The following is a 26,292-nucleotide window of genomic DNA, read 5'->3' as shown; positions in this document are numbered from 1 at the left end:
TAGGCGAGATTGATTGGAAGCGGCCGTGGGCTCTCGCCGCGAGGGGCGTGGCGTCCCCGCCGGGCTTTCTGCCTGCCCATTTCCCACCGCTGGGCCTGGGGCGGGGCGTTCAGGAGGCTCTGGGAAAGGCGGCGGCGGCCGGCGCGGGGTGCGCGCAGGCGCAGAGCGGTGGGCCGGGCGTCCGCAAGGTGGCGCCCGCGGGGCGCCTGCGCGATGCGGCGGGGCGACAGCGGCCGCGGTGGCGGCTGCCGGGCCGGGCCGGACGGCGCCTGCGTACTGAGGCGGGACGCGGCCCGGCTGGCTGGCTCCGGCGGCTGCTGGGCTGGGGCCGCGGTGGCGGCAGCCGCGGCGACGGGCGGCGGTTGCTTGTGCGCGGCGGCGGCGGCGGGTCCCGCGGGTGGCGGGGCGCTGACGGCCGGGGGCGCGGCGGCTGCGGCGGGCCGGGCGGCGGGCGGCGAGCAGGGGAAGATGGCGGAGCTGGGGAAGAAGTACTGCGTGTACTGCCTGGCCGAGGTGAGCCCGCTGCGCTTCCGCTGCACCGAGTGCCAGGACATCGAGCTGTGCCCCGAGTGCTTTTCGGCCGGCGCCGAGATCGGCCACCACCGCCGCTACCACGGCTACCAGCTGGTGGACGGCGGGCGCTTCACGCTCTGGGGGCCCGAGGCCGAGGGCGGCTGGACCAGTCGCGAGGAGCAGCTGCTGCTGGACGCCATCGAGCAGTTCGGCTTCGGAAACTGGGTGAGCAGCGCGACAGGGGCCGGGTCCCGGCTAGGGCACAGGAAGGCCCGCGCCTCTCCTGTATCGGGCGCGCAGGCAGCACTGGACCTGCTCGCTCCGCTCGGCACCCCGGAAGGCCCCGGAGGTGGGGAGGGCGACGCTGCCGGTTTATAGTCGGGCACCTGTCGGAACCTATGCTCAGAGAGGCTGTGACGCGCCCAAGGTCACAAAGCCGAGACGGGGCCAAGTGGGGCTTTGAACGCTGGTTTCTGACAGCAGAGCCATTTCCCTCACCTTCAGGGACACCTTCACAGGCGTTTGCGGAGTGCAGACGTTGGGCGAGACGCGGTGCCTTACCTGAGTTCGTGGAGTCAGGCAGGCCCACAGACTCGACAGAAAGCGGTGGGAGCACCAGGGAGGGAGAACGGTGGGCGCCCTGCGGCTTGTCTCGGGGTCTCTGGGGCGGCCCCGTTTGCTTTCTGTCATTGTATGCATGTGCCCTGTGTGGTGTGCCAGTGCACAGATTCTTTGTGGGTAGCGTGCCTGGTTAATGCTTGGGTCTCCACAACCCACGACATTGTGCGAGTGGTCAGTAAAGAATGAACAAAGAGGCCTGGCCTGGGAGGCCTGGGGCTTGGGTTTTGCTCTCTTTACGTTTGAGGTTTTTGTAGAGACAGCTCTGTGTGGGGAGCGGTGAGAGCTGGACTGGATCCACTTACGCTAGCAACATCGTGTGCTAGGTTCTGTCCTTGAGAGAGGAACATGGTTGTTCTCTCTGGGCGGTTTCTCAGCTCTCCTTTCATTCTGGAAGCTTGCATCCGTGTTAGAAAGGAGAAAATCTCTAGCCGTATTCCCACTCATAACCACCAAAGGCATGTGGCCATCCCCAGGCACCCTGAGAAGGAGGGGAGTGAGACACCCCAGCGCCCTTAGCTTTGCAGAGTCTTCCCCTGCTACACCAGGTGCCTGCTTCTCGGAACAGCGTCCATCTGCTGCCACGTCTCCAGCAGTCCTGCCTGGGCTGCTTTGATTGCCTTTTGCTTTCCTTTCCTGAAAGAGTCTCAGGACCGCCTCATATACCCATTCTGAAGCCCTGGAATCTTGATTCTCCTCCCAGCTCCTTAGAGAAGATGGTCCTTTACAAATCCTTACCTAATGGCCACCAGCATTGGGATCGCCATTTTTCAGAAACTCTGGCCCATCTTGTCCTTCCATGCTGTTTGTGGATATGCACTGAGCTTGTGTTCCGTGCAGATTCTACAGTGGCGGAGGACTCTGAAGGAAAGAGAAGCTTTTATCCCTCCATTCAGGGAGCTTAAAGTGTGGTACTGACTTGGTCCTGGGCCCAGAGCTCCTCCCTAGCAACAGCCATCCATGTCCAGCCACCTCCCTGTCCTATCTGCCTCTTAGTGTCCTCTTGACTTACTCCTTAGTTCCTTGTTCCACTAAGTTCCTGATCCAGTTTATCAGCTGTCTCCTCACAGTACATCCAGAACAAACTACTTCTTACAGCCGTAGTCCCGGCTGATGTTTACTTCTTGCCTTGACCACTTTGGGAGCCTCCTTGTTCGTTATTCCCCCTGCACCCTATTCCCCCATTCCACACACCATAACCAGAGCGAGCTTTGGAAGCACAGAGCGCCTCACACTGGCCTCAGTGGCTTTTACTTCAGTTAAGGCTGCCTTAGAAGTGTTGAGCAATGAGATCTCATCTGTTACCTCCCTTGATCATTTTATATTTCTTCTACCTAGAGTGCTCTCCCCCAAAATCATGGCCCAGGATCGATCTTTCCACTTACATATCAGTGCCTCAAAGGGCTCTTCCCTTCACCATCCCAGCAATTATCTCTATGTTAGCAGCTAAGGAGGCGCAGAGCCTTGCTGGCATATCTTCGCGTATCTCAGGACATTTTCCCGACAGCCCTTGGCAGTTGGCTTTGGATGGACCAGTTTGACTTCAGAGCCTGTACTCTTAACTACACTGTCTGCACTGCCTTCCCTGCGGCACTGTGGAACATACACAGAACACAATACCTGGGGAACAAAAACATTTATTTGGTTTTGGAAGAAACCAGGCTAGAAGTGGAGAGGCCTGTCTTCTAAAACAATACTTTCCGAACTAATGTGCACACAGACCACCTGGGGAGCTGGTGAAAATGCAGATTCTGACTCAGCTGTTAGAGGAGACAGAGCCAGGAGAGGAAGGGCATGGGGCTTGGGCTTGGGCTTGGTGCACAGGGGGCCTGGCCAGGCTGCGGTCAGGGCGTTCTCCCACGGCACCAGCGCCAGGCCACGGCGAGGCCTGAGAGCCTGCATTGCAGCCAGGGCGCAGGGGGTGCGCTGGCCCGTGACCCCCGCCCCCTCCCCCGGAGTGGTGAGGTACCAGTATTCAGTCATGCTGCCATCTCCCTGGCAGAGCCTCGTTGTGCTAACCCCTGGGACTTTATTTTTCTTCCTCTGAGGCTGTTCTGCAGCTCTGAGATGGGCGGTCTCTTCTGAGCATGTATCCAGCTATGTGCACAGAGCTGGCGTGTCCCACTGCCTCTGTCCGCTCTAGGCCAGGCTCTTCCCATACGTGTCTTGTGGGATCTTCCTAGCAGCCCTGGGGGTTGGGTTCTTATTCTTACAGTTGAAGAACAGCAGCTCTAAGAAACTAAGCGCCTTGTCAGGGATTCCATGGCATTCATGTGATAGAGCCACGAATGAATGCTGGCCTGTGTGATTCCAAAGCCTGGGCCCTAACCCATGGGTGAGAGCATTAGGCAATGTGGGTCACAGGCTGGGAGGCCGTCGGTGCCACCGCAGGAGTGGATGGAGTGGAAGGGCTTGACCTGATTCACTGGAGATTAGTGTGGGGGCAGGGCCTGGGCTCCTAGGCCGCCACTGTGAGTGTGGAAGGAGATGGTGTGGGGGCTGGGGACAGTGATGTAAAGAAAGTTGAGACTTGTTGAGTTCTACTTTCAGATGTCAATTGGTGACACCTGGCCTGGGGGTTGTACTACTGCATGTGGGATTCATGGGAGAGGGTGGGTTGTGGCCAAACCAGGCAGCTTTGTGGTCACACTTTGTACCAGGGCTGGGGGATGGGGCCTGAAGGGGACAGGATGTAGCTGAGCAGGGTTTACAGTGACAGCTGGGGGCTTAGGGACAACCTGTGTGCTGCCGTGTGTGTTTCATAGTGAGGCGCAGAGAGAACAGGTTAAAGGACCTTGGCGACAATGGGAAAGAGTTGGCAAGCAGTGACCCAGAGTCAGATCAGCGGGGTTTGGCGTCTCTAGATGGTTCTGTGCAGGATTCCAAGAGTTAGAGGATGCAGGTCCTGCTGGAGCACAGGAACACAGACACAAACACAGGTGACAGCTGAGGGCAAGTTGCAGCTATGGCAGAGGAGCCGAAGCTGTTGATTGGTTGCCAAAGAAATTGGACTGACACTGAGGAGCTTGAGGAGGGCCAGTGCACCTCTGCAGGTGGTGGTCAGGAGGGCTTTGGTGGCGAAGTGGGGTTCAAGCTGGCCCTTGTGGTTTTGAATCAGATGAGTGTGTGAAGTTCTCTGTGAACCATGGAAGGCCTCGTGCACACACGTCAACACTCAGGCTCCTTCCTGGAGCCAGGTGGGGTGTCCTGAGTAGAGCTGCACCCTTTGAGATGATGATGGACACCCAGGAGGCGGGAGAAGGCCAGACACATGGATGATCACTGCCTTGTGCGTGCATTCATTCTCTCACTCATTCATTCAGTTAGCACTGCCTCGGGGCCTGGTACAGACCAGCCCCTGTGGTGAGAACAGGCTAGGAGGAAGACGGCTGCCTCACCTGGCAGGTGCTGTGTGGGCAAGTGGGCCTCAGGATGTCCTGCGGAGGGAAGGACATAAGATGGCTGTGCAGTTAGAGGAGAGTGTGGTTGAAGGAAGGGTTTTGTGTTTTAAGAGTCTGGTGTATTCAGGGCCAGGCAAAAGCCAGCTTGGGGTGATGGAGGAAGCTGGTGAAAAGCCCTGGGTGCCGAGTGCGAGAGCGTTACTGGGGTTTGAAGCCGGCTCAGGCTCTGTGATCACCCAGTGGCTGCTTGCCAGTGCCAGGCCCTGAGCAGGTGCTTTGACACGCACCCCTCACCATCTCCCCGTCCCCTAATCCCCAAGACAGGTGCTCCCCGCTTTTACAAACGAGGAAACAACTGTGGGTGATGTGGGAACATGGAATTTCAACCCAAGGCTTCTGACTGCATGCCTAGAACCATCCGTTTCATTGTTCACCAGCCGTGCTGCAGGATCCACTAGGATTCCCAGGGATCCCCCTAGATCTGCGGGATTGTCACCTCTGAGGCCGAGGTCTAGAAATTTGGATGGATGAAAAGAACCCCAGGGAGCTGTGAGGTGGGGTTGGGAACCATGGGAAGGGGGACCTTACCTTCTCCTACAGGGCAGAAGGCTCCACTGTGCGTCAGCCCCAGCCTGAGCGTCCTGCTGGGGTTCCAGGGATCGCCATTAAGGATGGCGGGAGCGGGAGGGAGAGCCGGGATGGGAGAGTGGCTGGGAGGGGCAGGGCGCGCAGAGGGGGTCTCCAACTCCAGCCCGCAGCAGGACACCCAGGAGGCCTGGCTCACATGAGTCACCCCCACCTCCCAAGCTGCTGAGTCAGGGGTGGGGCTTAGAATCTGCATTTCTAACAACCTCGTGCTGCTGATGCGGCCACTGTGGGACCTCACTTTAAGAACCACTGGGGTAGAGTGGTAAGACATGTCACTTTATAAAACTTCAAAATTATTTAAAAATATATTGATTTTTATTGTGGTACAATATGTGTAACATAAAATTTACCATTTTAACCCTTTTTAAGTGTTCAGGTCTGGAAGCATTAAGTCCACTCACAGTGTTGTGCAGCCATCACCACCAGCCACCTCCAGAACTTTCTCATCTTGCCAGACTCAAACTCTGTCCCCATTCAACACTCACTCCCCCTCCCCCTTCCCCAGCCCCTGGCACCCCCATTCTACTTCCCGCCTGTGGCACTAGGGACCTCACATAAGTGGATCCTGCAGGATTTGTCCTTTTCCGACTGGCATATTTCACTTTGCATCATGTCCTCAAGGATCATCTGTGTTGTGGCATGTATTGGCACGGCCTTGCTCTCATGGCTGAACAAGCCATTGTCATCTCTGTGGCATATTGTGTTTATCTACGTATCTGTGATGGACATTCGGTTGCCTCCACCTCTTGGCGAATGTGAATAAGGCTGCTATGAACATGGTGTTCAGGGATCTCTTCAAGATCCTGCTCTCAGTTCTTCTGGGTAAATAAAAGTGGAATTGCTAGATTAGGTTCTGTGTGTAATTTTTTTTTTTTTTTTAGGGTTTCGCTCTATCACCCAGGCTGGAGTGCAGTGGCACAATCATGGCTCACTGTAGCCTCCATCTCCTGGGCTCAAGCGATCCTCCTACCTCAGCCTCTCAAGTAGCTGGGACTACAGTCATGTATCACCACACCCGCCTAATTTTTAAATTATTTGTAGAGACAGGGTCTTGCCATGTTTTTCAGGCTGGTCATGAACTTCTGGGCTCAAGTGATCCTCCTGCCTCAGCCCCCCAAAGTGCTGGGGTTAGGCTAAGCCCCCACGCCTGGCCTCGTGTGTGCTCTTTGAGGAACCACCCTGCTGTTTTCCACAGTGAGGAATGCCACTTTCGAAATCTCTGTCACAGGTCGCCTTGTCTGACCTGAAGGTGTCAGTCACCTTGAGGGCCAAAGACAACTCTAAGTCACTGAGGCCTCTGAGTTGAGAGAGGCCTAGAACTGAGGCTCACAGGGCTTCCCGCTGCAACAGGCTGGGGGCGGTGGCCAGGGACAGTGGGGTCTCCGAAAGCTCTGACACCTGGAAGCACAGGCTGCAAAGCCAGTGAGTCCCCCGCCTCCGGCATCAGAGGGATGCTTGTGCTGAGAGTTGAGCTGCTGGAGCAGGGAGGAGGGAAGGGGAAGAGACAGGGGGACCCGGTGTCCTCAAGTCATCTCTCTAAATGTGATAGACAAGGCTAGAAGAGGGAGGAGCCAGGGGCCACCACATGGCTGTGACTGAGTTGGTGTGCCAGCCCCAAGAGCTGTTGGCATCCACGCCTACCTTTGCCCGGCCGCTCTGTCCTGCCGCCAGCTGCAGGTGGCCCTAGTCGTCGGCCCAGTGTCTGAGGCTGAGCTGAGACTGGAGGTGCTGGAGTGACTTTGCTGTGGAAGGTGATGAGGACAGCCTAGTCAGCCTGGAGCCCGTGGGGCATGGCGCTCCTAAGAGGGGCTGATGGCCTGGGTGGCAGGTAGGGCCCTCCCATGTCTGCACGCTTCTGTGGAATGGCCAGGCAGGTGACGTGTCAGGGCTCTCTGACTTGTGCAAATGGGAAATGCATGCATGGGCTTGGCTTGGAGCCCTCCTGCGCTGCCACCTGCGGCCTGTGGCCGGTGTGTTTCTTACCGTGCTCTGTTCCCTCCTGTCCTTTAGGACATGGTTCAGTCCCCTGTCCCACGGATTCCATTTCCTCCTGGCCCTGCAGGGGCCACCAGTGTACCCAGCTGCTCCTTAAGAGCTCTGCCCACAGAATGCCCTTCCCTGGTGGGACCCGCTCCCTTACACCCAGCTCCCTGGGGAACTGAGCCTTCCTGGCTTTTTGAGCTTCTTCATTTGGAGCAAAAGGAGCTGGAGCTGCGCCTCCCTTTGGAGATGACGCCTGGCCCCAAACCACCGGGGGAAGCCCAGCCTGGGGCCGGGATGAGCTGTCCTCTGCCTCGTCCTTCACAGACCAGATGGGGGTGAGGAAAGGACAGCAGTGGGGCCACCGAGGGACAGCAGGGCCACAGGGCTTCGCAGCATCGCCTGGGACAGGAGATGCTCCAGAGCCTGCAGGGCTGGCAGCCTCGGGCATGACGCTGGGTGCAAAGGCCTGAGCTTCACTGCACATCACGGGGGCAGGGTCAGCCTGAGCTGTGGCACCTCTCCAGCATGCTTGTTCCAGAAAGAAGAGCAGAAGCCCAGTGGTCCGGCTTTGCTCTGCCTCTTACCACAACATCAGGAAGCGGCTAGGAGCCCTTTGTGGTGTGCGCTGCATTTCGGGATGGTGGGGGGCGCGTGGTGACGGGTGTATGCTCCCAGCCACCTTGCCTGGTGTTGAAGTGGCTCAGCGTTCACTGGCCTCGTCCCCTTGGCGGGGGCTCACCCTCAGGTTTACTTTCCTTATCTGAAAACCATAGGGCAGTAACAACACTTCTCCTCTGTGGGAAACGCAGGACTGAGTGGGATGATGGGCGTAGATGTAGTTATCTGTTGTTGTTTTGAATTGTATTGGTAAAACCTGCAAAAGGAGGGATGGCAGGTCAGGAAACAAGCTGAGAGGGATCGCAAGCGATGGAACAGTTGAGCCTGGCCCTGGGGGTCACTGAAGCCTTCCTGGACCTGGCGGCCTGGTCTTGAGGGATAAAGGGAAGTTGTGGGAGGGAAGCTGACAACATCCAGTGCTGGGGAAAGCTGCTGAGATGGAGCACACGCTGTGGCCGCACCTGCCTCCTCGCCGCCCTACCAGGTGGGCCCCGGCCCTGAGTCTGGGCATGAGGAGCAAAGGGCACCTCCAGCAGGGTGGGCGCTGCCAGGCCTGCAATGTCTGGCTGGGTGCTGGGAAGCTCCTGAGAGGTGGGAGGCAGGAGCCAGGGACAGCTGTAGACCCTGCGGGGCACACTCAGGAGTCCGGCTGACGCTGATGGGTTCATGCTCCCAGACTTCCAGATTTCTGAAGGATTTTGGAGGCTGACCTAGTGTTGCTAACTTGAAAATTTGCCAAGTAAGTAAGATATTTTACAAACATCTCTGCAAGTGAGAAGTCTGCAGGCCTCTTCCTGCTGGTCTCACTGGCTGGAGAGACCAGGGCCAATGCCAGGGGGCCCCACTGGCTCACCTTGTGACCTTGGGTAAGCAGCCCGGCACCACAGAGCCTCTGGGGCAAGGGGACACCCAGCCTCATGTGCCTGGGAACCTGGTGCAGCAGCCATCGGAGCCTCCTGGAAACTGGCGTCTTGACTTGGCTGTGTATGCAGCAGCCCCTCCGCAGCCTCGGACAGGAGCTGGTGCCGAGGGCTGGAGAAGCTGCACAGGCCAAGGTCGGCTCTGCCCCTGCTGCCTGCCTGGGGGGGTGGAAGCACAGACGTGAGGCGTTGGGATGGAAATTCCCACCCTACAGGCACCCCAGGATGTTCACCCAGGGTTTCCACCCAACAGGACCCTTTCCTTCCTAAAGGGCAGGTGTTAGGGACTGTTTTTCCATTAGGTGGACACGACTGGTAGTTACCTGTTTCAGAGGCCACTGCGGATCCTGGGGCTCCCTGGCCCCAAGGTTGTGGGGGAAGAGCACGAGCTCCCAGTGGCCTCTGCCCCGGCTGCTCCATGAGAGGGGACTCGCGCTCGCCACGTGGGGCCCACTCTGGCCCCGAAGCCTTTTCTCACCCATGTGAGGTGCGTGGGGCTGCACATGTCCCCTCTTTTGGCAGTGACACACCTGGAGCTCAGAGATGGGCAGTGACCAGCCTGGGTCCCACAGAGTGGCAGCAGGTGCTGGAGATAGTTGTGACCTGGTTTTGTGTTTTGTTTTAGGCCACATGCCTCCTGGGGAAAGAAAATGAACAGATTTGCTGCAAACAGTGATTTTTCTAAAAGAAGCAGTCAGTGCCCTCAGAGCACAAGCAACATTTAGCTCGAATAGTTTTACTTTATGAGTCTCAAAGAGGCCCCACAGTTGAGTTTTGGCATTGCCTTCTGTAGTCACAGTCCTGGGCATTCCTGGCCCCAAGGTGGCAGGGGGAGGTCTCCAGGCACGTGTGCCAGAGGAAGCCCCAGCTGTGGGGTCCGTTCCTGGAGCCCAGAGCACTTCTCTCCCTGACTCCAGCTCATAGTCATCAGTCTGGTGGGGCGCGGGTCCCTCCGGTTCCAGCTGGGCCTCTGACTGTGCTGCAGGCAGCGCTACAGCGCTGGTTCCACACCCAGGCGGGCAGAGGCAGGTGGGGGCTGGGTGGCTGAGAGGCGGTGGCCAGGGAATGAGTGCGCATTTTGGGCAGTTACTTTCTGAAGTGGCTTTAGCGGTTGACTTTGAGGAAGAGGCCTCTCGGCAGAAGGAAAAGATTGAGGGAGTTACACAGTTTCCTCCCATTAAACCTTATATTTATGGGTTACCCTCTTGTAGGAATGATGAATGCTTTCAGCTGGTGGCAGACTCCCAGCCAGCTGCTAACCGTGGAAGGTGCTAGAAATGAAGGCCTGCTCCCTTGAGGAGCCACAGGCCCATCATCCACAGTCACTGCCTAGGAAAGGGCCATGCCAGCCCCCCGGGCATGAAGGCCAGGATGGGTGTGCGGCCAGGACAAGTGTCACAGAAGTGTCCTGGCCCTTTCTATTCCAGGAGGCGGCAACATGGTAGAACTGGGTCCCCTCCTGCAGTGCCATGGACTTGGCCTGGCCTCACACCCTGAGACAAGCCCGTTTTCTAGTCTGAATGAGGCGAGTTCAGCATTCCCTGGCCTGCCCAGCTGTGTCCTGGGACATTCAGATCCACAGCCCCTGAGTCCAGGGTTTACTGCGGTACAAAATGGCAGCACCAGGTGTGCTCCTCTGGTCCCAGGTGGGGAATGAGAACAAAGTCCAGACCTCAGCCAGGGGTTCTGGCCTCAGCTCTGCCACCAGCTCACCCCAGGACCTTGTGCCAGCTTGTGCCTCTCTGGGTCTTCACTTCTTCATGTATAGAAACAACGTGTGTTGCTTCCAACATTGTCATCTCTCCCCTGAGCCCAGCTCATGAGAGTGTGTGTGACCAAATGCCTTTGGGGAGGGTGGGTAACGGTGCTGTAGGAAGTACTCTAGGTCAACCTTTGTAAAAACGTGAAGAGAATCTGTGCAGAACCTAAATCTGACACCCTGACGCTGGGAGTAACCTCTGCCCTTTGTCATCGTAGGAAGATATGGCTGCACACGTCGGTGCTTCCCGGACTCCCCAAGAGGTGATGGAGCATTACGTGAGCATGTACATCCACGGGAACCTGGGGAAGGCCTGCATCCCTGACACCATCCCCAACCGTGTGACAGACCACACCTGTCCCAGCGGAGGCCCCCTCTCACCCAGCCTCACCACCCCGCTGCCGCCACTGGACATCTCCGTGGCCGAGCAGCAGCAGCTGGGCTACATGCCGCTGCGGGACGACTACGAGATCGAATATGACCAGGATGCCGAGACGCTCATTAGCGGGCTCTCTGTTAACTATGACGACGACGACGTGGAGATCGAGCTGAAGCGCGCCCACGTGGACATGTACGTGCGGAAGCTGAAAGAGAGACAGCGGCGGAAGAACATCGCCCGTGACTACAATCTAGTGCCAGCCTTCCTGGGGAAGGACAAGAAGGAGAAGGAAAAGGCGCTGAAGCGCAAGATCACCAAGGAGGAGAAGGAGCTGCGCCTGAAGCTGAGGCCGCTGTACCAGTTCATGTCATGCAAGGAGTTTGATGACCTTTTTGAAAACATGCACAAAGAAAAAATGCTCCGGGCCAAGATCCGAGAACTGCAGCGGTACCGGCGAAACGGGATCACCAAGATGGAAGAGTCGGCAGAGTACGAGGCAGCGCGGCATAAACGGGAGAAGAGGAAGGAGAACAAAAACCTAGCGGGCTCCAAACGGGGAAAGGAGGACGGCAAAGACGGCGAGTTCGCCGCCATTGAGAACCTTCCGGGCTTCGAGCTCCTGTCGGATCGCGAGAAGGTGCTCTGCAGCTCTTTAAACTTGAGTCCGGCCCGCTACGTGACTGTGAAGACTATTATAATTAAAGACCACCTCCAGAAGCGGCAAGGAATCCCCTCGAAAAGCCGCCTTCCTAGCTACCTGGACAAAGTCCTAAAGAAAAGGATTTTGAATTTCCTCACAGAAAGCGGCTGGATCTCCAGGGACGCGTCTTGAAGCTGAGACGCTTTGAAAGCCAGAGTGATGCTCAGACGGCGCGCCAGCCAAAAGACTTGGTGGAGGGGAGCCGCTTCCCCATTGTTGCTCTTTTTTAAACAAATGGAGTTCCTTTTTTTAAGACAAATTCTTTTCATGGTCCTCTGAAAGCAGCAATAGTAACAATCTTATATTGGATCATGGGGGAGGCAAACGTGTCTATTTTAACTTAGTTCTGCAAGTCGTACACTGAGATGATGCTCTGCCTTTACCTGTTCAGTTCGGAGCTTATTGTGAGATTGGATAATTTCCTTTTGAGTGTTCTTCCCTTTGGTACAAAAGCTATTGTGGGTGACAGGAGCAGTGTTTTCCTGCTGGACCGACAAGCCACCAGCTATTTCCTGGTGATGCAAGCTCTTCTCAGGCGGGGCTGCCTGCAGGCTCCCCTTTTCTGATCCCACGCTGCCCACAGCTGACCCCAGCGCAGCCCCAGGCACGCGGCACTTTACATGGGGGCAGCTTGGGCCCAGACTCCTCCGCCTTGGAGCAGATGAGGAAAATCAGGCCAGAGGACAATAGGCTGGCATTTTGTTGGGAACTGAAGAGGAATCTGTTGAACACAGCAACCAGATGACCTTCCATTTCACCCGCGGCAGCAGTTTCAGCCTGCAGTTCCCAAACCCCACAGCTGACCCTGCGCCTCATTCGAATATGGCCAGAGCCTGCTGGTTCACTTTGGGTAGAGCCGTGCCCCTTGGGCAGGCTCCCATAGTGCCCACGTCCCCACGAATGGGAAAGCACGTTAGTGGGAGGGACGTAGGACACGTGTGGACCGCCAGGCCCTCTCAACCCTTTTCCTGGGCCTGCTGGGTGCTGCTGTTAGATGTGCAGTGCATTTCACTTGGAAGAACCCATCGTATAAAATTCAAGGCTGAGAGTTCTGAATTCTGGCGTCAGCTTCCTCAGGATTTTCTTCAGTTGCAAGTACCTTTCCACTGAAAATGTGAGCATGCCCGCCTGGCTAGGCATCTTTAAGAGTGTCGCCAGGCCCGTGCCAGCTGAGGCCTCAGACTAGCCAGGCGAGAGCCGTCTGACCGGTTGGTTGGCGGTGGTTCTGGCTGAGCACGAGGGAGCCGGGGTGGTGTCCCTGAGCCTCAAGCTGCTCCCTGTTCACTGTCTTGAATCAGACTCAGAAATGGCTTCTTCACAGCCCTGCCTACAAGTTTTTCTCTGGGGCCCTCTTTCAAGGATGTCCACGGTACCTTCCTCCGGAAACTTGAGGAAGTCTTTTGTCTTCCAGCTGCTCAGGGTTCTCCGGTCCAAGACCCTGCTTTAAAAAGAGTCTGTGGAGTGCTCAGACTCCAGCGCTCCATTCTTCAAGGAGGTTGACTTGCCTCTCGGGCCCCATAGGTACCAAGAGACTGTTTACCTCCCAGAATGTTTGGGCTTGAAGTTACATTAAAGTGAAGTTATTTGAAAGAAAGAAAACCTCATCATTTCTAAGGATGACTTAATTACTGTGCCTTTTCCTTTCTTTTTACACAGCCTTCTGTCCCTTAGGGTAACATTTTCAGCATTAAATAAAACATTTCAAATATATTGTATATGGCTTTAGTTGTAAACTATACTGCATGCTGACAGAGAAGTGCTCTTTTAGCTAAGCCCAGAACTTCTCTTGACAACAAAGTACTGAGCAGTGGTTTCATGAGGGCCACCTCCACACTGTCCCCTGCAGAATAAATGTGGATGACAGAAAGCTGATGCTACCACTGAACAGTGATGGAGATGGTGCTAAGTTTTTACGGTTGTCTTAGCCCCAGTGGTCCTCAAAGTGGGGTTCCTGGCCCAGCAGCAGCATCCCCTAGGAATCTGTTAGAATGCAGATGCACAGGCCCCACCTGGCCTCCTGCATCAAAGTGGTGTACGGCGGGGTGCAGCAAGCGGTTTTCACAAGCCCTCCAGGTGACTGGATGGAAGCTTGCTTGGGAACCATGGGTTTTAGCTATTCTGGTGTCTCCCTGATTTTCTACAATGCCAGGATCCTAGTTTGGTGAGGTTTTAAATTTAATCTTATTTTTATATAAAATGATTGCCAGACTTATATTAAGCTTGAAGAAGCAGCAGATCCCTGTTAATGTGTATGGTCCAGGCCAAGAGCTGTCAAATGAAAAACTTTGTGCTTAAGCAGGTTTTCAGTATGTATATCTTTTTGATGGTATGAAGAATTTATTTAGGCTTGACTGTTTTAAAACACCATAATGAATGTATAATTAATTTATGTTAAAGTAATAACCCTTTGTCACAAGGGAATGGTAATGTTGTGATTGGCTGCCCCTTAGCCCATCGACTATTCCCATCATGGTAGTCCTTACCTCTGTTGGCAGCTCAGAGCCTCCACATTTTTATATTTAATTCTCATGATAAATTAGCCAGCATAATCTCATGGAATTAGGCCTTGTTAAAATCTAGGCCAGGCACGGTGGCTCACACCTGTAATCCCAGCACTTTGGGAGGCCGAGGCGAGCTGATCACAAGGTGAAGAGATCAAGACCATCCTGGCCAACATGGTGAAATCCTGTCTCTACTAAAAATACAAAAATTAGCTGGGTGTGGTGGTGCACGCCTGTAGTCCAAGCTACTTGGGAGGCTGAGGTAGGAGAATTGCTTGAACCCAGGAGGCAGAGGTTGCAGTGAGCTGAGATCGCACCACTTACACTCCAGCCTGGTGACAGAGCGAGACTCCGTCTCAAAAAAAAAAAAAAAAAAAAAAAATTTTAAGCAAACTATCTTTGAGTCAAAAAAGTTGGATAACTCATCTATTTTAAATAATGCTGTCTGAATGGCCAACATCCCAAGAATGTATTAAAAACAGCAACCCTGCCTACCGTTTTGATGACCTTTTTCCATATTAAACACATTGAGAACAAAAGAGTGTCACCGCTTGCTTCTTACCTCTGGTTCTGAAGTCAGATGTCTTCTCTGAGCCACACAGAGCTAGGGGTGAGCCACAGTTCAAACAGATACAGATTGTCACATGACATACTTCAAAGTTTGGTACTTTGTATCAAACCAGTTTTTCCTCCAGAAGATTAAAGTTGCTTTGTCTTTTTTCTTTTTTTGAGAGGGAGTGTCGTGCTTGTTCAGGCTGGAGTTCAATGGCACAATCTTGGCTCACTGCAACCTCTGCCTCCTGGATTCAAGCGATTCTTCTTGCCTCAGCCTCCCAAGTAGCTGGGATTAACAGGCACCCACCACCAAGCCCAGCTAATTTTTTGTATTTTTAGTAGAGATGGTTTTTCACCATGTTGGCCAGGCTGGTCTTAAACTCCTGACCTCAGGCGATTCACCCACCTCTGCGTCCCAATGTGCTGGGATTACAGGCGTGAGCCACTGCACCCGACCTAAAATTGTTTTCTCTTAAGCAGAAACTCCTTCGTGCCAGTTGCTCTCCTCCCTCAAAGCAGCAGTACAGCCAGAGAAAGCCAAATGGGTCTGAGTCTTTCAGGAATCCAGACCCACTTGCAGATGCCTCTGAGACTTCCAGTTCTGGTTTTGACTGTCCACACACACACTTGACTCAGGCTGCAATTATGCTAAATCCAGTAACTACTAGAATGTAGCTGAACAAATCTAATTTCTACTGTAAATATATACATAATTAAAAGACATTTTCCTGTTACAGGTTGAGTATCCCTGAATCTGAAATGCTGCAAAATCGGAAACTTTCTGAGTGCCTACGTGATACTCAAAGGAGATGCTCATTTCGAGCATTTTGGATTTCGGGATTGGGGACACTTAACTAGCAAGTATAATGCAAGTAGTCAAGCAGAGAATCTCGTTTCAGTCAATGAGGGGCCACATATTACAACACTGTTCTCACTGTACCTTTAGTATGTTATGTTCAGATACAGAGATTCCATTGTGTTAACAGATGCCTACAGATCAGTACAGTAACTGCTTTCCAATTTAGGAGCAATAGGCTACACCATATAGCCTAGGTGTGGAGTAGACTACACCACCTGTGTTTTTAGGTACATGTAGGTACACGTGGTGTTCACAGGAAGAAACTGCCTGATGACTTCTCAGAACACATCCCTGTGGTTAAGCCATGCTTGACTATATTCCAAAATCCAAAACCCCCAAGTTTGAAACAATTCTGGTTCTAAGCATTTCAGATGATACCCCACTTACCATATGACTGTGGATGCCTGAAGGTTACTATAAAAAATATTTTACCATATGAAGCTATATTGCCTTTAGGTTATGAGTTGAGTGCTTTTTAGCAACTGCAGCTCTAGCTGAGAAGGGAGGAGACTGCAAATATTCACAGAAATGAGTTGATAATTACTTTTCTTAGCCTCCATTTTACTCTGGAGCTCCAGGGGTGATGATGCACTCACAACCCCAGAGCGTGCACACAGGCAGCGCTGGAGCTCCCAGTCATGTTTTCTCCAATATACATGCTGCCTTTAGTTGTTTCTGACCACATTAATTGAAGGCATCTTAAAGGTGGAACATGTTGGGAATGGTATCCCAGGCTGAAGTATTATGGGACCATTACCTGCATCTTTTAAAATTAGAAGTGAAATAAACTGTGCCCCATCTTTTCTAGGCAGCAAATGGCTTTCACCAGTATCTTCAATTCTAGAAGCAAAGGCAGCGAAAGGTTCTTTTCTTTTTCCTAAGAGACTCCATTCAGCCTTTTTCTAAGCCCTAGATGACCATGCAAATGAGGAACACAGTCCTTTCGCAAGACGATTTTGCAAATCCTGTGCCCTTGCTGTGGCTCCTAGGTATTTCACATTCTTACCATGCCAGGCTGCAGCTGCACTGGGCAAGTGTGGCTCTCCCTTTCCGTGCAGAAGTGTGTGCATGTGTGTACGTGAGTGTGCACGCACGCACATGTCAAGCTGACAGCTTCAGGGCTGGAGCAGAGAATGGGAAGGCTAAGCCATGCTTGCCTCAGTGGCAAGGATCTCCACGAGTGGACACAAAATTGTTATCAGAAAGTAGGAAAATAAACATTAGGGCTTTAATCCTCTTAAATAAAATTTTTAAATTAAACATTAACATTTAAAGTACACCAAGCGTGCAGTCCTATTTTGAGAAAGTCCATTTTGCCAGGGAATACACCTTGAGGTCGTTAGTAACTAGTTGAATATGATTTAAATATGTCTGCATTTAGATGAACAGAACAGGGTAAAAGGACCTTCGCCAAGCCAAGCTCAATTCCTGGCCAAATAATGGTGCTGAGAATTGTCAGTGCCCACGCCCATTTCTCAGTGGTCAGTTTCAGCCGCTGTTGACTGATGACAAACGAACTCACTATGTTCTTCACAAAGATCATTTTTTTTATGGAAAATGTTTCAACTCTTGCCTTTCCTTCAGCGAATGAAATGTGATGGGCTAAATATGCCAGTCACTCATGCGCCGCGCACAGTGAGCTGCAGGGACACACGGTGCAGACTGGCGCGTCCAGGTAGCCAAACAGAATTCCCCAAGACCTTTTATTTGTTTAAAATACTTTGGTGTCAGCAGAGTCTGAGCAGACACATTACTCATGATGCTCAGGAGACCTGGCAGAGCCCCGCTGAGCTCTTCTAAGTATGTGGAACTATTCAACGCGTGGCACTAAAAGGGAACAGACTCCCAAATTACAGTTCATTAACGCAGTTATGCAACCCGCTTCATTTTCTGTTTAGCCACTGGTTACTTAAGGTTTCCAACAAGGTTTGGGAAAAGGTCACATGTACTCAAAGATGAGAAACAATGAACCAGCCTTAAGAGTTACAGCAAGTGAGTTTAAAAACACCCACCCCATCAATAGCAGCTAAGCTTCCTTCACCACCCCCACCAGGGCGGGTCTCAGAGTGCGCCCATGCAGCTTGTACCCCACTTTGCTAACTAGGGCCACTGTGCCCGGCTCCTTCCCCTCAACGGGCGTGTGGAACAAGGCCTCATGTTCATAAGGGTCGAACTTGGCTCCGACAGGGTTCAACTTGAGCAAGCCATGCTTTGTGAACACCTTCTGGATCTGGACTTCAGTCATGACCAGCCCCTCATAGAGGTTCTTCAGGTGAGGGTTATCGTCTTTAATTTCTTCTTTAGGAACACACTGTGTTGCCTTCTCCAGAACGTCTGCCACCTCCAACAAGTCCTTGCAGAAGGCTTGAATGCCTGAAGTTAAAGAAGATCATTTGCACTCCGTACCAACTGCACAGGGCAATTCCAACCTGAGCACTGCTGACCTGATGTGGAGGCTATTTAATAACTTGTCAAATCAGTTGCCTCAGAATTCCAATAGCTCAGTAACTTCAACAACACAAAAGCCTCAAAAGCTATTTGTGGGATGAGACCCAGAATTTACTAAATTTAGAATTTACTAAAATGTGAAGAAAGGGGGGAAAATACCCTTGAGACATCCAAGCCCAGATGTCAAGTAAGCAGTAAGATATAGAGGACTGGAACTCAGAAGATCCGAGTTTGAAGCTGAGACTTGTGTGTGGATGCCATTAGGCCCATAAGAGTGTGTAAGTCACCCAGGGAGCACAGCAAGGGGAGAGAACCTAGGCCTGGTACTGAGTCCCAAGAGCCCAGACATTTACAGGTCAGAAAGGGTAAGAACCAACAAAGCACATTACCACAAAGAGAGGCAGAATACCAAGAAACAGGCCACAGCATCCAGGAAAAAAGTGTTTCAAGGAGCGCTTCAATCTCTGTGAACGCGGCACAGACTCTGGTTCTTAGTTTCCACGTAGCCTCTCACCCTGTCTGACCCGGGGCAAGCCTTTTACCTTCCACTGAGCCTTAGGTTCTGCACCTCTAATACCCACTGTCTGTCACGCAGAGGCCCGCAGCCAGCACTCAAACACCAGCCTGTGGAGTTGGGAGCCTGGGTTATGTACCAGCTTTGTGATGTGGGGCAGGTGACTAAACCGCAATGATCTCAACTGTAAAAATGTGAAGAACAGTGACAAAAACATCCAAAGGTGGCAATGCATATAGCACGCTGGGAGTTCTGAAGTGATGCCAGTGTTACTTCCGGAGGGCTAAGCGGATGGGCATCAGAGGCTGACCTGCTGCAGGTTCCCACCGAGGTCTCTGTGTGGGGCAGGACACACCTATTTACAATTCTTCATGCTAGTCTCAGCTACTTATTTCTGCTCCTCCAGACACCTTTGCTGTTGGGCCATCATAAAAAAAAAATGCAGGGGATGCAACTGCTGGGCCCCCCGTCCCACAGCCTTGCTCTCTGACACTTCCATATGCATGGCCTTCCCCTTCCCCACCCCATTATCTCCTTTTCAGAATCAACACCATGTTATGTTGAACGTACCATATAATTTTGCCTCCTCCACCAATTTCTGGCTCCTCTGCCGCAAGTTCTCGGTGTCTGCCAAAGCTCGTTTATATTTTTCCTAAAATAAAAAAAAAAATATTTTTTTTTTTTTTTTTTTTTGAGACGGAGTCTCACTCTGTCGCCCAGGCTGGAGTGCAGTGGCCGGATCTCAGCTCACTGCAAGCTCCGCCTCCCGGGTTCACGCCATTCTCCTGCCTCAGCCTCCCGAGTAGCTGGGACTACAGGCGCCCGCCACCGCGCCCGGCTAGTTTTTGTATTTTTTAGTAGAGGCGGGGTTTCACCGTGTTAGCCAGGATGGTCTCGATCTCCTGACCTCGTGATCCACCCGTCTCGGCCTCCCAAAGTGCTGGGATTACAGGCTTGAGCCACCGCGCCCGGCCAAAAAAAAAATATTTTTAAATATTTTTTAATTTTTTTTTTGAGACGGAGTCTTGCTGTCTGTCGCCCAGGTTGGAGTGCAGTGGTGGGATCTTGGCTCACTGCAAGCTCCGCTTCCCAGGTTCATGCCATTCTCCTGCCTCAGCCTCCCAAGTAGCTGGGACTACAGGTGCCCGCCACCATGCCCGGCTAATTTTTTGTATTTTTAGTAAAGACGGGGTTTCACCGTGTTAGCCAGGATGGTTTTCATCTCCTGACCTTGTGATCTGCCCACCTCAGCCTCCCAAAGTGCTGGGATTACAGGTGTGAGCCACCACGCCCGGCTGGGAGATTTATATTAATATGGAACAAAGTCATAGGAAAGCGAGCTTGATTGGAAAATGGCTGTGTAACTAACTGCAAGTCAAAACAGAAGTAATATCACTGCCTTTGAAATATGACTAAGGAGGGTAGCTTAACGAAAGCTTAATAAAAGCTGCACTCAGGATCTTTTGCTATGTTCAATGTTACCCAGAGGTGGCTCAGTTCAAACACTCTTTGTGTAATCATCATCTGAGTTCTAGTATATTCCTCATGTCTCACCATCTTCCTGTAAGATCACTCATCTGAGCTTTTCTCTCTCTTTTTTTTTTTTTTTGAGACAGGGTATTGCGCTACTGCCCAGGCTGGAGTGAAGTGGAGTAATCTTGGCTCACTGCAGCCTTAACCTCCTGGGCTCAAGCAATTCTCCCACCTCAGCCACCTGGGTTGCTGGGACTACAGGAGTGCACTACCACGCCCAGCTAATTTTTATTTTTTTTTTTAGAGATGGAGTCTCACTATGTTGCCCAGGCTGGTCTTGAACACCTGGGCTCAAGCAATCCTCTTGCCTCAACCTTCCAAAGTGCTATCAGAGGGGTAAGCCACTGCGCCCAGCTAGCTTTTCTCTTTTTAACATTTACTAAATTGCTCTGTGGGGGCCTCTAGACTGCATCCATTTTCAGTCTTCAGGTAATCACTGTGCAGTGGCAAGGAGTAAGAGCTCCAAGTCTAGATGGTCCTGGTTCAAGTCCTGGCTCCGCACCTGGCAGCCAGGATTAACATATGTAACGGGTTTGGAATGGTGCCAGCACTCAGGGTTTGTCATCATTCTCAAATCCTTAAAGAACTTGATTTGTGCCACCCATGTGTTTTCACATGGAGTAAGAATTCATGTTCCTAGTTCACAAACCTCTTACCTGCCTATGAGAGCATGACATAAAACCATACTCCGGCTCCCAACTCCTGTACTTGAAATTTTCTGCTTCCTCTCCTAAGTCCCAACCTCAACAACCATACTGAGCATTCCTCATTTGTAAAGATGATTTTAAGTTTTAATTCAATGACAAATAATAGCATGTAAAGTTCATTCTCTTGCCAGAACCACAGCCACATAGGATTTGGGTTCTAGTCTTTGCTTTGGCAGTAACTTGCCACCTGGGCCCACTGCAGGCCGTGGACAACGGCTTAACTCTGGCTTTAGTCTGTCACCAATGAAGCCTGGAACCTTTATATGGCCCAGGAGAGAAACAGTTCAGCCAAGCCCACTCCCACAGGAGCCTGACAGTCCTCACCACAGTCTCCTTCAGCTGCTCCTCCAACTTAACCTTCTCTTCCAGGAGGGTCTTCTCTGTAGCAGGAGGATCTGCTTTCTGTTCACTCTGACCCACGTCCTCTTCCAGGTTCTGGCCACTGTTCTTTTGTTTCGTGGCTGTGCACAACAACCGGGGAGATGGCCTACAGGGAAGTCCACACATGAGAAACGAAGACTTTGTTTCTGTGTTTATTAAAGTCAGATGTATGATTTTAGAAACTTAAAATAGCTTCAAACTATTTACTATTACTTGGGGAGAAAACATTTCTCTTAGATCTAATAAAGGCACACTGTACTTGACATATAGAAGCTATACTAGTAAATAGTAAATATAAAACCTATAAGTCATATACAGTGTGCCTTTATTAGATCTAAGATAAACATATATATATATATATATATATATATATATATATTAGAGACAGGGTTGCTGTCTCTCTCTCTCTCTCTCTCTCTATATATATATTTTTTTTTGGAGAGAGTCTTGCTCTGTCATCCAGACTGCAACCTCCGTCTCTTGGGTTCAAGGGATACTCCCACCTCAACCGCCTGAGTAGCTGGGACTACAGTCGCTCGTCACCACACCCGGCTAATTTTTTGTATTTTTAGTAGAGATGGGGTTTCACTATGTTGGCCAGGCTGGTCTTGTACTCCTGACCTTAAGTGATCTCTGCCCGCCTTGTCCTCCCAAAGTGCTAGGATTACAGGCGTGAGCCCCCGCACTTGGCCTCTCTTATGTATTTTTAGAGACAGGGTCTCGCTGTCACCCAAGCTAGAGTACAGTGGTACAATCATAACTCACTGTAGCCGGGCATGGTGGCTCAAGCCTGTAATCCCAGCACTTTGGGAGGCCGAGACGGGCGGATCACGAGGTCAGGAGTTCGAGACCATCCTGGCTAACACGGTGAAACCCCGTCTCTACTAAAAAATACAAAAAACTAGCCGGGCGAGGTGGCGGGCACCTGTAGTCCCGGCTACTCGGGAGGCTGAGGCAGGAGAATGGCGTAAAAACCCGGGAGGCAGAGCTTGCAGTGAGCTGAGATCCGGCCACTGCACTCCAGCCTGGGCGACACAGCGAGACTCCGTCTCAAAAAAAAAAAAAAAAAAAAAAAAAAACAACTCACTGTAACCCCGAACTCCTGGGCTCAAGTGATCCTCCCCCCTCAGTCTCCCAGAGTGCTGGGATTACAGGCATGAGCCACTGTGCCTGTCTTTTTTTATTTTTATAAGATCTTCTGTAGTACATGCCTAAACTTACATGTCAATGTGCCAAGTTACAGTAGTTGGTACACAATAGTACTAACCTCCTTCTCTTTCCATTCTAAGGTGACTGAGACAGTCTGCCCAGACCTAACCACCTACTTATGGAATAGCTACTACTAGAGTGAGGCCGGCCTATTGCTGATCCTGGTAACAAAGATAGACCCAGCAGAGATCTTGCAAAAAAGAAGGTATCTAAACACAAAGAACTGTAATTTGGGATTTAAAAGTGATTAAGACAGGCTCGGTGGCTCACGCCTGTAATCCCAGCACTTTGGGAGGCCAAAGCAGGTGGATCACCTGAGGTCAGGAGTTCGAGACCAGCCTGACCAACATGGAGAAACCCCGTCTCTACTAAAAATACAAAATTAGCCGGGCATAGTGGTGCATGCCTGTAATCCCAGCTACTTGGGAGGCTGCTGCAGGAGAATCGCTTGAACCCGGGAGGCGGAGGTTGCGGTGAGCCGAGATCTCGTCACTGCACTCCAGTCTGGGCAACAAGAAGAAAATTCCGTCTAAGAGTTACACAAAAGGGATCAGAGGTGGAATGACGGGATAGATGCAGCTTCAGGAAGAATAAACTGCTTGGACAAAGGCATGAAGACAGGAAAGCATGGGGTACGTATGGTGAACTAGACCAAGACCAAGTGATAAGCCCAGGTCACAAAGCCATTAACGAATGATAAAATAAAGTCTTAAAACCTAGATTTCTTCACCAGGACCAGAGAACCTTTTTTTTTTGAGACAGAGTCTCGCTCAGTTGCCCAGGCTGGAGTGCAGTGGTGCCATCTTGGCTCACTGCAAGCTCCGCCTCCCGGGTTCACGCCATTCTCCTGCCTCAGCCTCCTGAGTAGCTGGGACTACAGGCGCCCGCCACCATACCCGGCTAATTTTGTGTATGTATTTTTAGTAGAGATGGGGTTTCACCGTGTTAGCCAGGATGACCTCAATCTCCTCCCCTCGTGATCTGCCCGCCTCAACCCCACGTTCACAAGCCCGAGACCCCTCTCACCCCAGTACTGGGAGTAGCTGGGACTACAGGCATCCACCAACACGCCTGGCTAATTTTAGTATTATTATTTTTTAGTAGAGACAGGGTTTCACCATGTTAGCCAGGATGGTCTATGATCTCCTGACCTCGTGATCTGCCCACCTCAGCCTCCCAAAGTGCTGGGATTACAGGTGTGAGCCACCACACCCGGCCAGGACCTCTTTTTAAATTAGGCCAGTCCAATCTGAGAATAAGCTGCATTCAATTTTCTTCCCAGATTAAAACTGCTTCAACGAATAGGAAGGCTGCCAGCACACAGAACTTACAGTCAAGGTTGTTTATTGCAGCACTGCAGAGCGACAAGTTGGAAACAATATTTGCCAGTGAGGAAATGGTTGAATAAACTTGCTAACACAATCTGGAATATTATGCAGCTCCTAAAAATGGGTTAAACTGCCATTTATTGGATACACTTTGGGTGTTCTGTTAAGGAATGCAACTTACAGAAAAATACACAAAACAGGATCCTATTTTTGTAAAGACAAACTAGAAATCCTGTGTACTTATTATCTCAGATCTGTGGAAAGAAGTGAAGTGGAAGCATCTTACAGTCTTGCCATGGGGGTGGAGAGCGATGACCATTTTATATTTTTACTCTTGTGAATTTAAAAAACTAAGAATTTAAATAAAAACTGAGTGTACTGTTGTGAGGCCCACCTCCCTCTCCAGCTGTTCTGCCTGGGGGTGTGACAGCCACCAGCCTTTCTGCAGGTCAGCTCTGCACTGACCCCTTTCCAAAGCACAGCCAACACAAAGTGTGGCCAGGAATGCAACAGGACCCACACCCAGGGCCATCTCGTTCTGCAGAGGGAAACTGAGTCTCAGAAAGCCCATTAACTACTCTGAGAGCTATGACTACCAGTCAGCTCTCCTCCCTTTCCCTAGTTGAGCATCTTTCCACAGAACTACCATTCTAGAGACAGAAATGATGATGACTCGGTGGTCGCTTTCCTGGCAATTAATTCCAATACAAAACCACCAATTACTTTACCAAATTCTTTTTACTCAAGTATTCCACGTGGGTCGCTGCTCTTGGCTCCTATGTTTTTAAGATATAATTTATTAAGCTCGCACTTACCCCTTAATCACCTCGACTGAAAGTGATCTTCACCTCACCTACCTGCTCTCTTTGAGGGAAAAACCGCTTCTCACTGCCCAGCTTTTGGCCAATTTGGCCCTCAGTGGCTTCTCTAATCAATAACTTGGTTCTAGGCAGCTCCTCCAGCAAGTACTTGCCATACTAACTTCTGAGGTAGAACTTTTAAAAAGCAGAAGCAGCAGGTTTGAAAAAAAAAAGGGCACTGACTCCGTGGCCCTCAGGCCCGAAATGTGCGCTTGTCTCAACAAACTCTTCGTCCAGCAGCGGCACAGGCTCGATTGCTCTTTTGATCTCAGACGCTGGAGAAGGTGGAGTGAAGGAATTCGAGGCCGAGTGGAAAAAGCCCGTGAACGGGCAACACGCACCTTGCGACACGAAGTTTCCCGATCACCGCTGTGGCCCCGGCCTCGAGCCGCCGCACAGAAATGAGTAACAGCTCCTGCCTAGGGCACACCCGGCCGGGCTCGGCCTCGCTGCGTGACCTTGGACAAGTCTCGGGCTTCTTTGGTCGCTTTTTCAACCACACAAGTTGCGGCTGCCTCTGCGCCCGTGAGCGCCGAGGTCGTGAACGCGCGCGAGGCGTCGCCGCTGGCCCTGGACCACACGCGCACGTGGACCACCGTACCTTCCGAGCCAGACGCCCCAGTGCTGCGGTACTCTCCTGACACGGCGCCCGCCCACTCCACCCTTCCCGCCCAGGTGGCCATGCTCGGCCTCTCCAAAGCCCCGAACGGAGAGCCTGGCCGCAGAGCAGGCCCCAGCGGGGCGATCCGCGTCCCGCAGCGGGGAACCGCGAGCCTGGGGATGCCCAGCTCCGGGGCCGGGGAGGAGGCCCCGGGGCCAGGAAAGGTCCCCATCGGAGCGGGAGGTCGCGCTCCCACCTCAGCTGAGGGAGGCCAAGTGCCCCTTACCTGAGAGACAACGCCAAAGCCGGAAGACTGCGCCGCGCCAGCCTCACGCACTGAGCCGCCATGACTGCCACTGCCTGCCGCCGCCGTCGCCGCGCACGCACCAAGCGTGCGTGCAGGCAGCTATACCCACTTTTCCGCCCTACTACTTCGCCTCAGCCAATCCGTAACCGCTTTTCCTGTTATGGACAGGCAATAGTCACCAATAATTGTGGGTCACGGAAGAGCATTTCCACCCCCTCGGTGGGCGGGGCCTGAGGCTTACCGGCGGCCGCGAAGAGGTGAAAGGTGAAGTGAGCATTGGGAGGAGCCTCCAGTAGGCGTGGCGATGCCGGGAGGAGCCAATGAGGAGCCAGCGTGAGGGGGTGGGCCCAGAGCCCGGGTTGGGGCGTGCGCGTTGCGAGCCGGCAGGGGCTTCGGAGCCGGGGTTTGGGTAGGAGCCCAGTGCCAGTTTCCCGTTTCCCGGCCTGCACCCGCCAGTGCGCTGACACTCCGGGCCTCCCTTTGCTCTGGGAACGAGCGTGGGGAGCACTGTTCACCCTCACACCCTGGCTCCAGATCGGCGCGGAGCACTCCATGTTTGCTAAATGAAACTGAAGCCTCGGCGCGAGCGCCACCCAAACGGCGGCGCAGGTGCTTGAGAAATAACCGCGGAGGCAACCGCTTGGGAAGGCGCCCCCACCCCGACGCTGCTTCTCCGGGCGCCCGAGGCGGAGAGGAGAAGGCGCTGGGGTCTCCGTCTCAACCAGTGAGTTCTGGTGAAACGGGAAACAAAACCCAGGAAGCAAATGGGACAAAATGTTGGCGGTTTTGATGCTGGATGATGGGCATATGGGCGTGTGTTTTGTACCTTTCTGTTATCTTCAGTTTTCTCAAAACACGAAAAACAGACTAAGAACAGCGTGTAGAAAACATTGGGGCACAACTAAAGCTCATAAATGCACACGTCTTCATAACCTGACCGAGGTCCGTGC

The 26,292-nt window shown here is 52.4% G+C and overlaps 2 protein-coding genes and 1 long non-coding RNA gene across 5 annotated transcripts; 1 reads left to right on the top strand and 2 right to left on the bottom strand.

Moving 5' to 3' along the window:
* Nucleotides 1-212: 212 nt before the first annotated feature.
* TADA2B (transcriptional adaptor 2B) lies at nt 213-14,579 on the top strand. Its single transcript, XM_005554419.5, has 2 exons — nt 213-738; nt 10,679-14,579. Exons 1-2 carry the CDS (start codon nt 214-216, stop codon nt 11,669-11,671), a joined length of 1,518 nt encoding a protein of 505 aa, XP_005554476.2. The 5' UTR covers nt 213; the 3' UTR covers nt 11,672-14,579.
* On the bottom strand, nt 5,477-9,338 carry LOC102142219 (uncharacterized). Of its 3 annotated transcripts, XR_012434644.1 has the most exons (4): nt 9,025-9,338; nt 8,635-8,860; nt 7,748-8,037; nt 6,794-6,922 (listed from the first exon to the last, which is right to left on the bottom strand). It is a non-coding gene; the product is annotated as an uncharacterized lncRNA (long non-coding RNA). The 3 variants fall into 3 exon arrangements; XR_012434645.1 differs by lacking the exons at nt 8,635-8,860; nt 9,025-9,338 and adding an exon at nt 5,477-5,998 and having other exon boundaries at nt 6,822-6,922; nt 7,748-8,183; XR_010586729.2 differs by lacking the exon at nt 6,794-6,922 and having other exon boundaries at nt 7,259-8,037.
* A 2,081-nt stretch (nt 14,580-16,660) lies between the features above and the next one.
* GRPEL1 (GrpE like 1, mitochondrial) lies at nt 16,661-25,416 on the bottom strand. Its single transcript, XM_045392085.2, has 4 exons — nt 25,322-25,416; nt 20,981-21,143; nt 18,987-19,068; nt 16,661-17,827 (listed from the first exon to the last, which is right to left on the bottom strand). Exons 1-4 carry the CDS (start codon nt 25,381-25,383, stop codon nt 17,481-17,483), a joined length of 654 nt encoding a protein of 217 aa, XP_045248020.1. The 5' UTR covers nt 25,384-25,416; the 3' UTR covers nt 16,661-17,480.
* Nucleotides 25,417-26,292: the final 876 nt, after the last annotated feature.

Source organism: Macaca fascicularis, chromosome 5 (genome assembly GCF_037993035.2).
Source record: "Macaca fascicularis isolate 582-1 chromosome 5, T2T-MFA8v1.1".
Lineage (NCBI taxonomy): Eukaryota > Metazoa > Chordata > Mammalia > Primates > Cercopithecidae > Macaca > Macaca fascicularis.
Note: the sequence above shows the minus strand (reverse complement) of the source record. Positions and strands in the feature narration are given on the sequence as shown.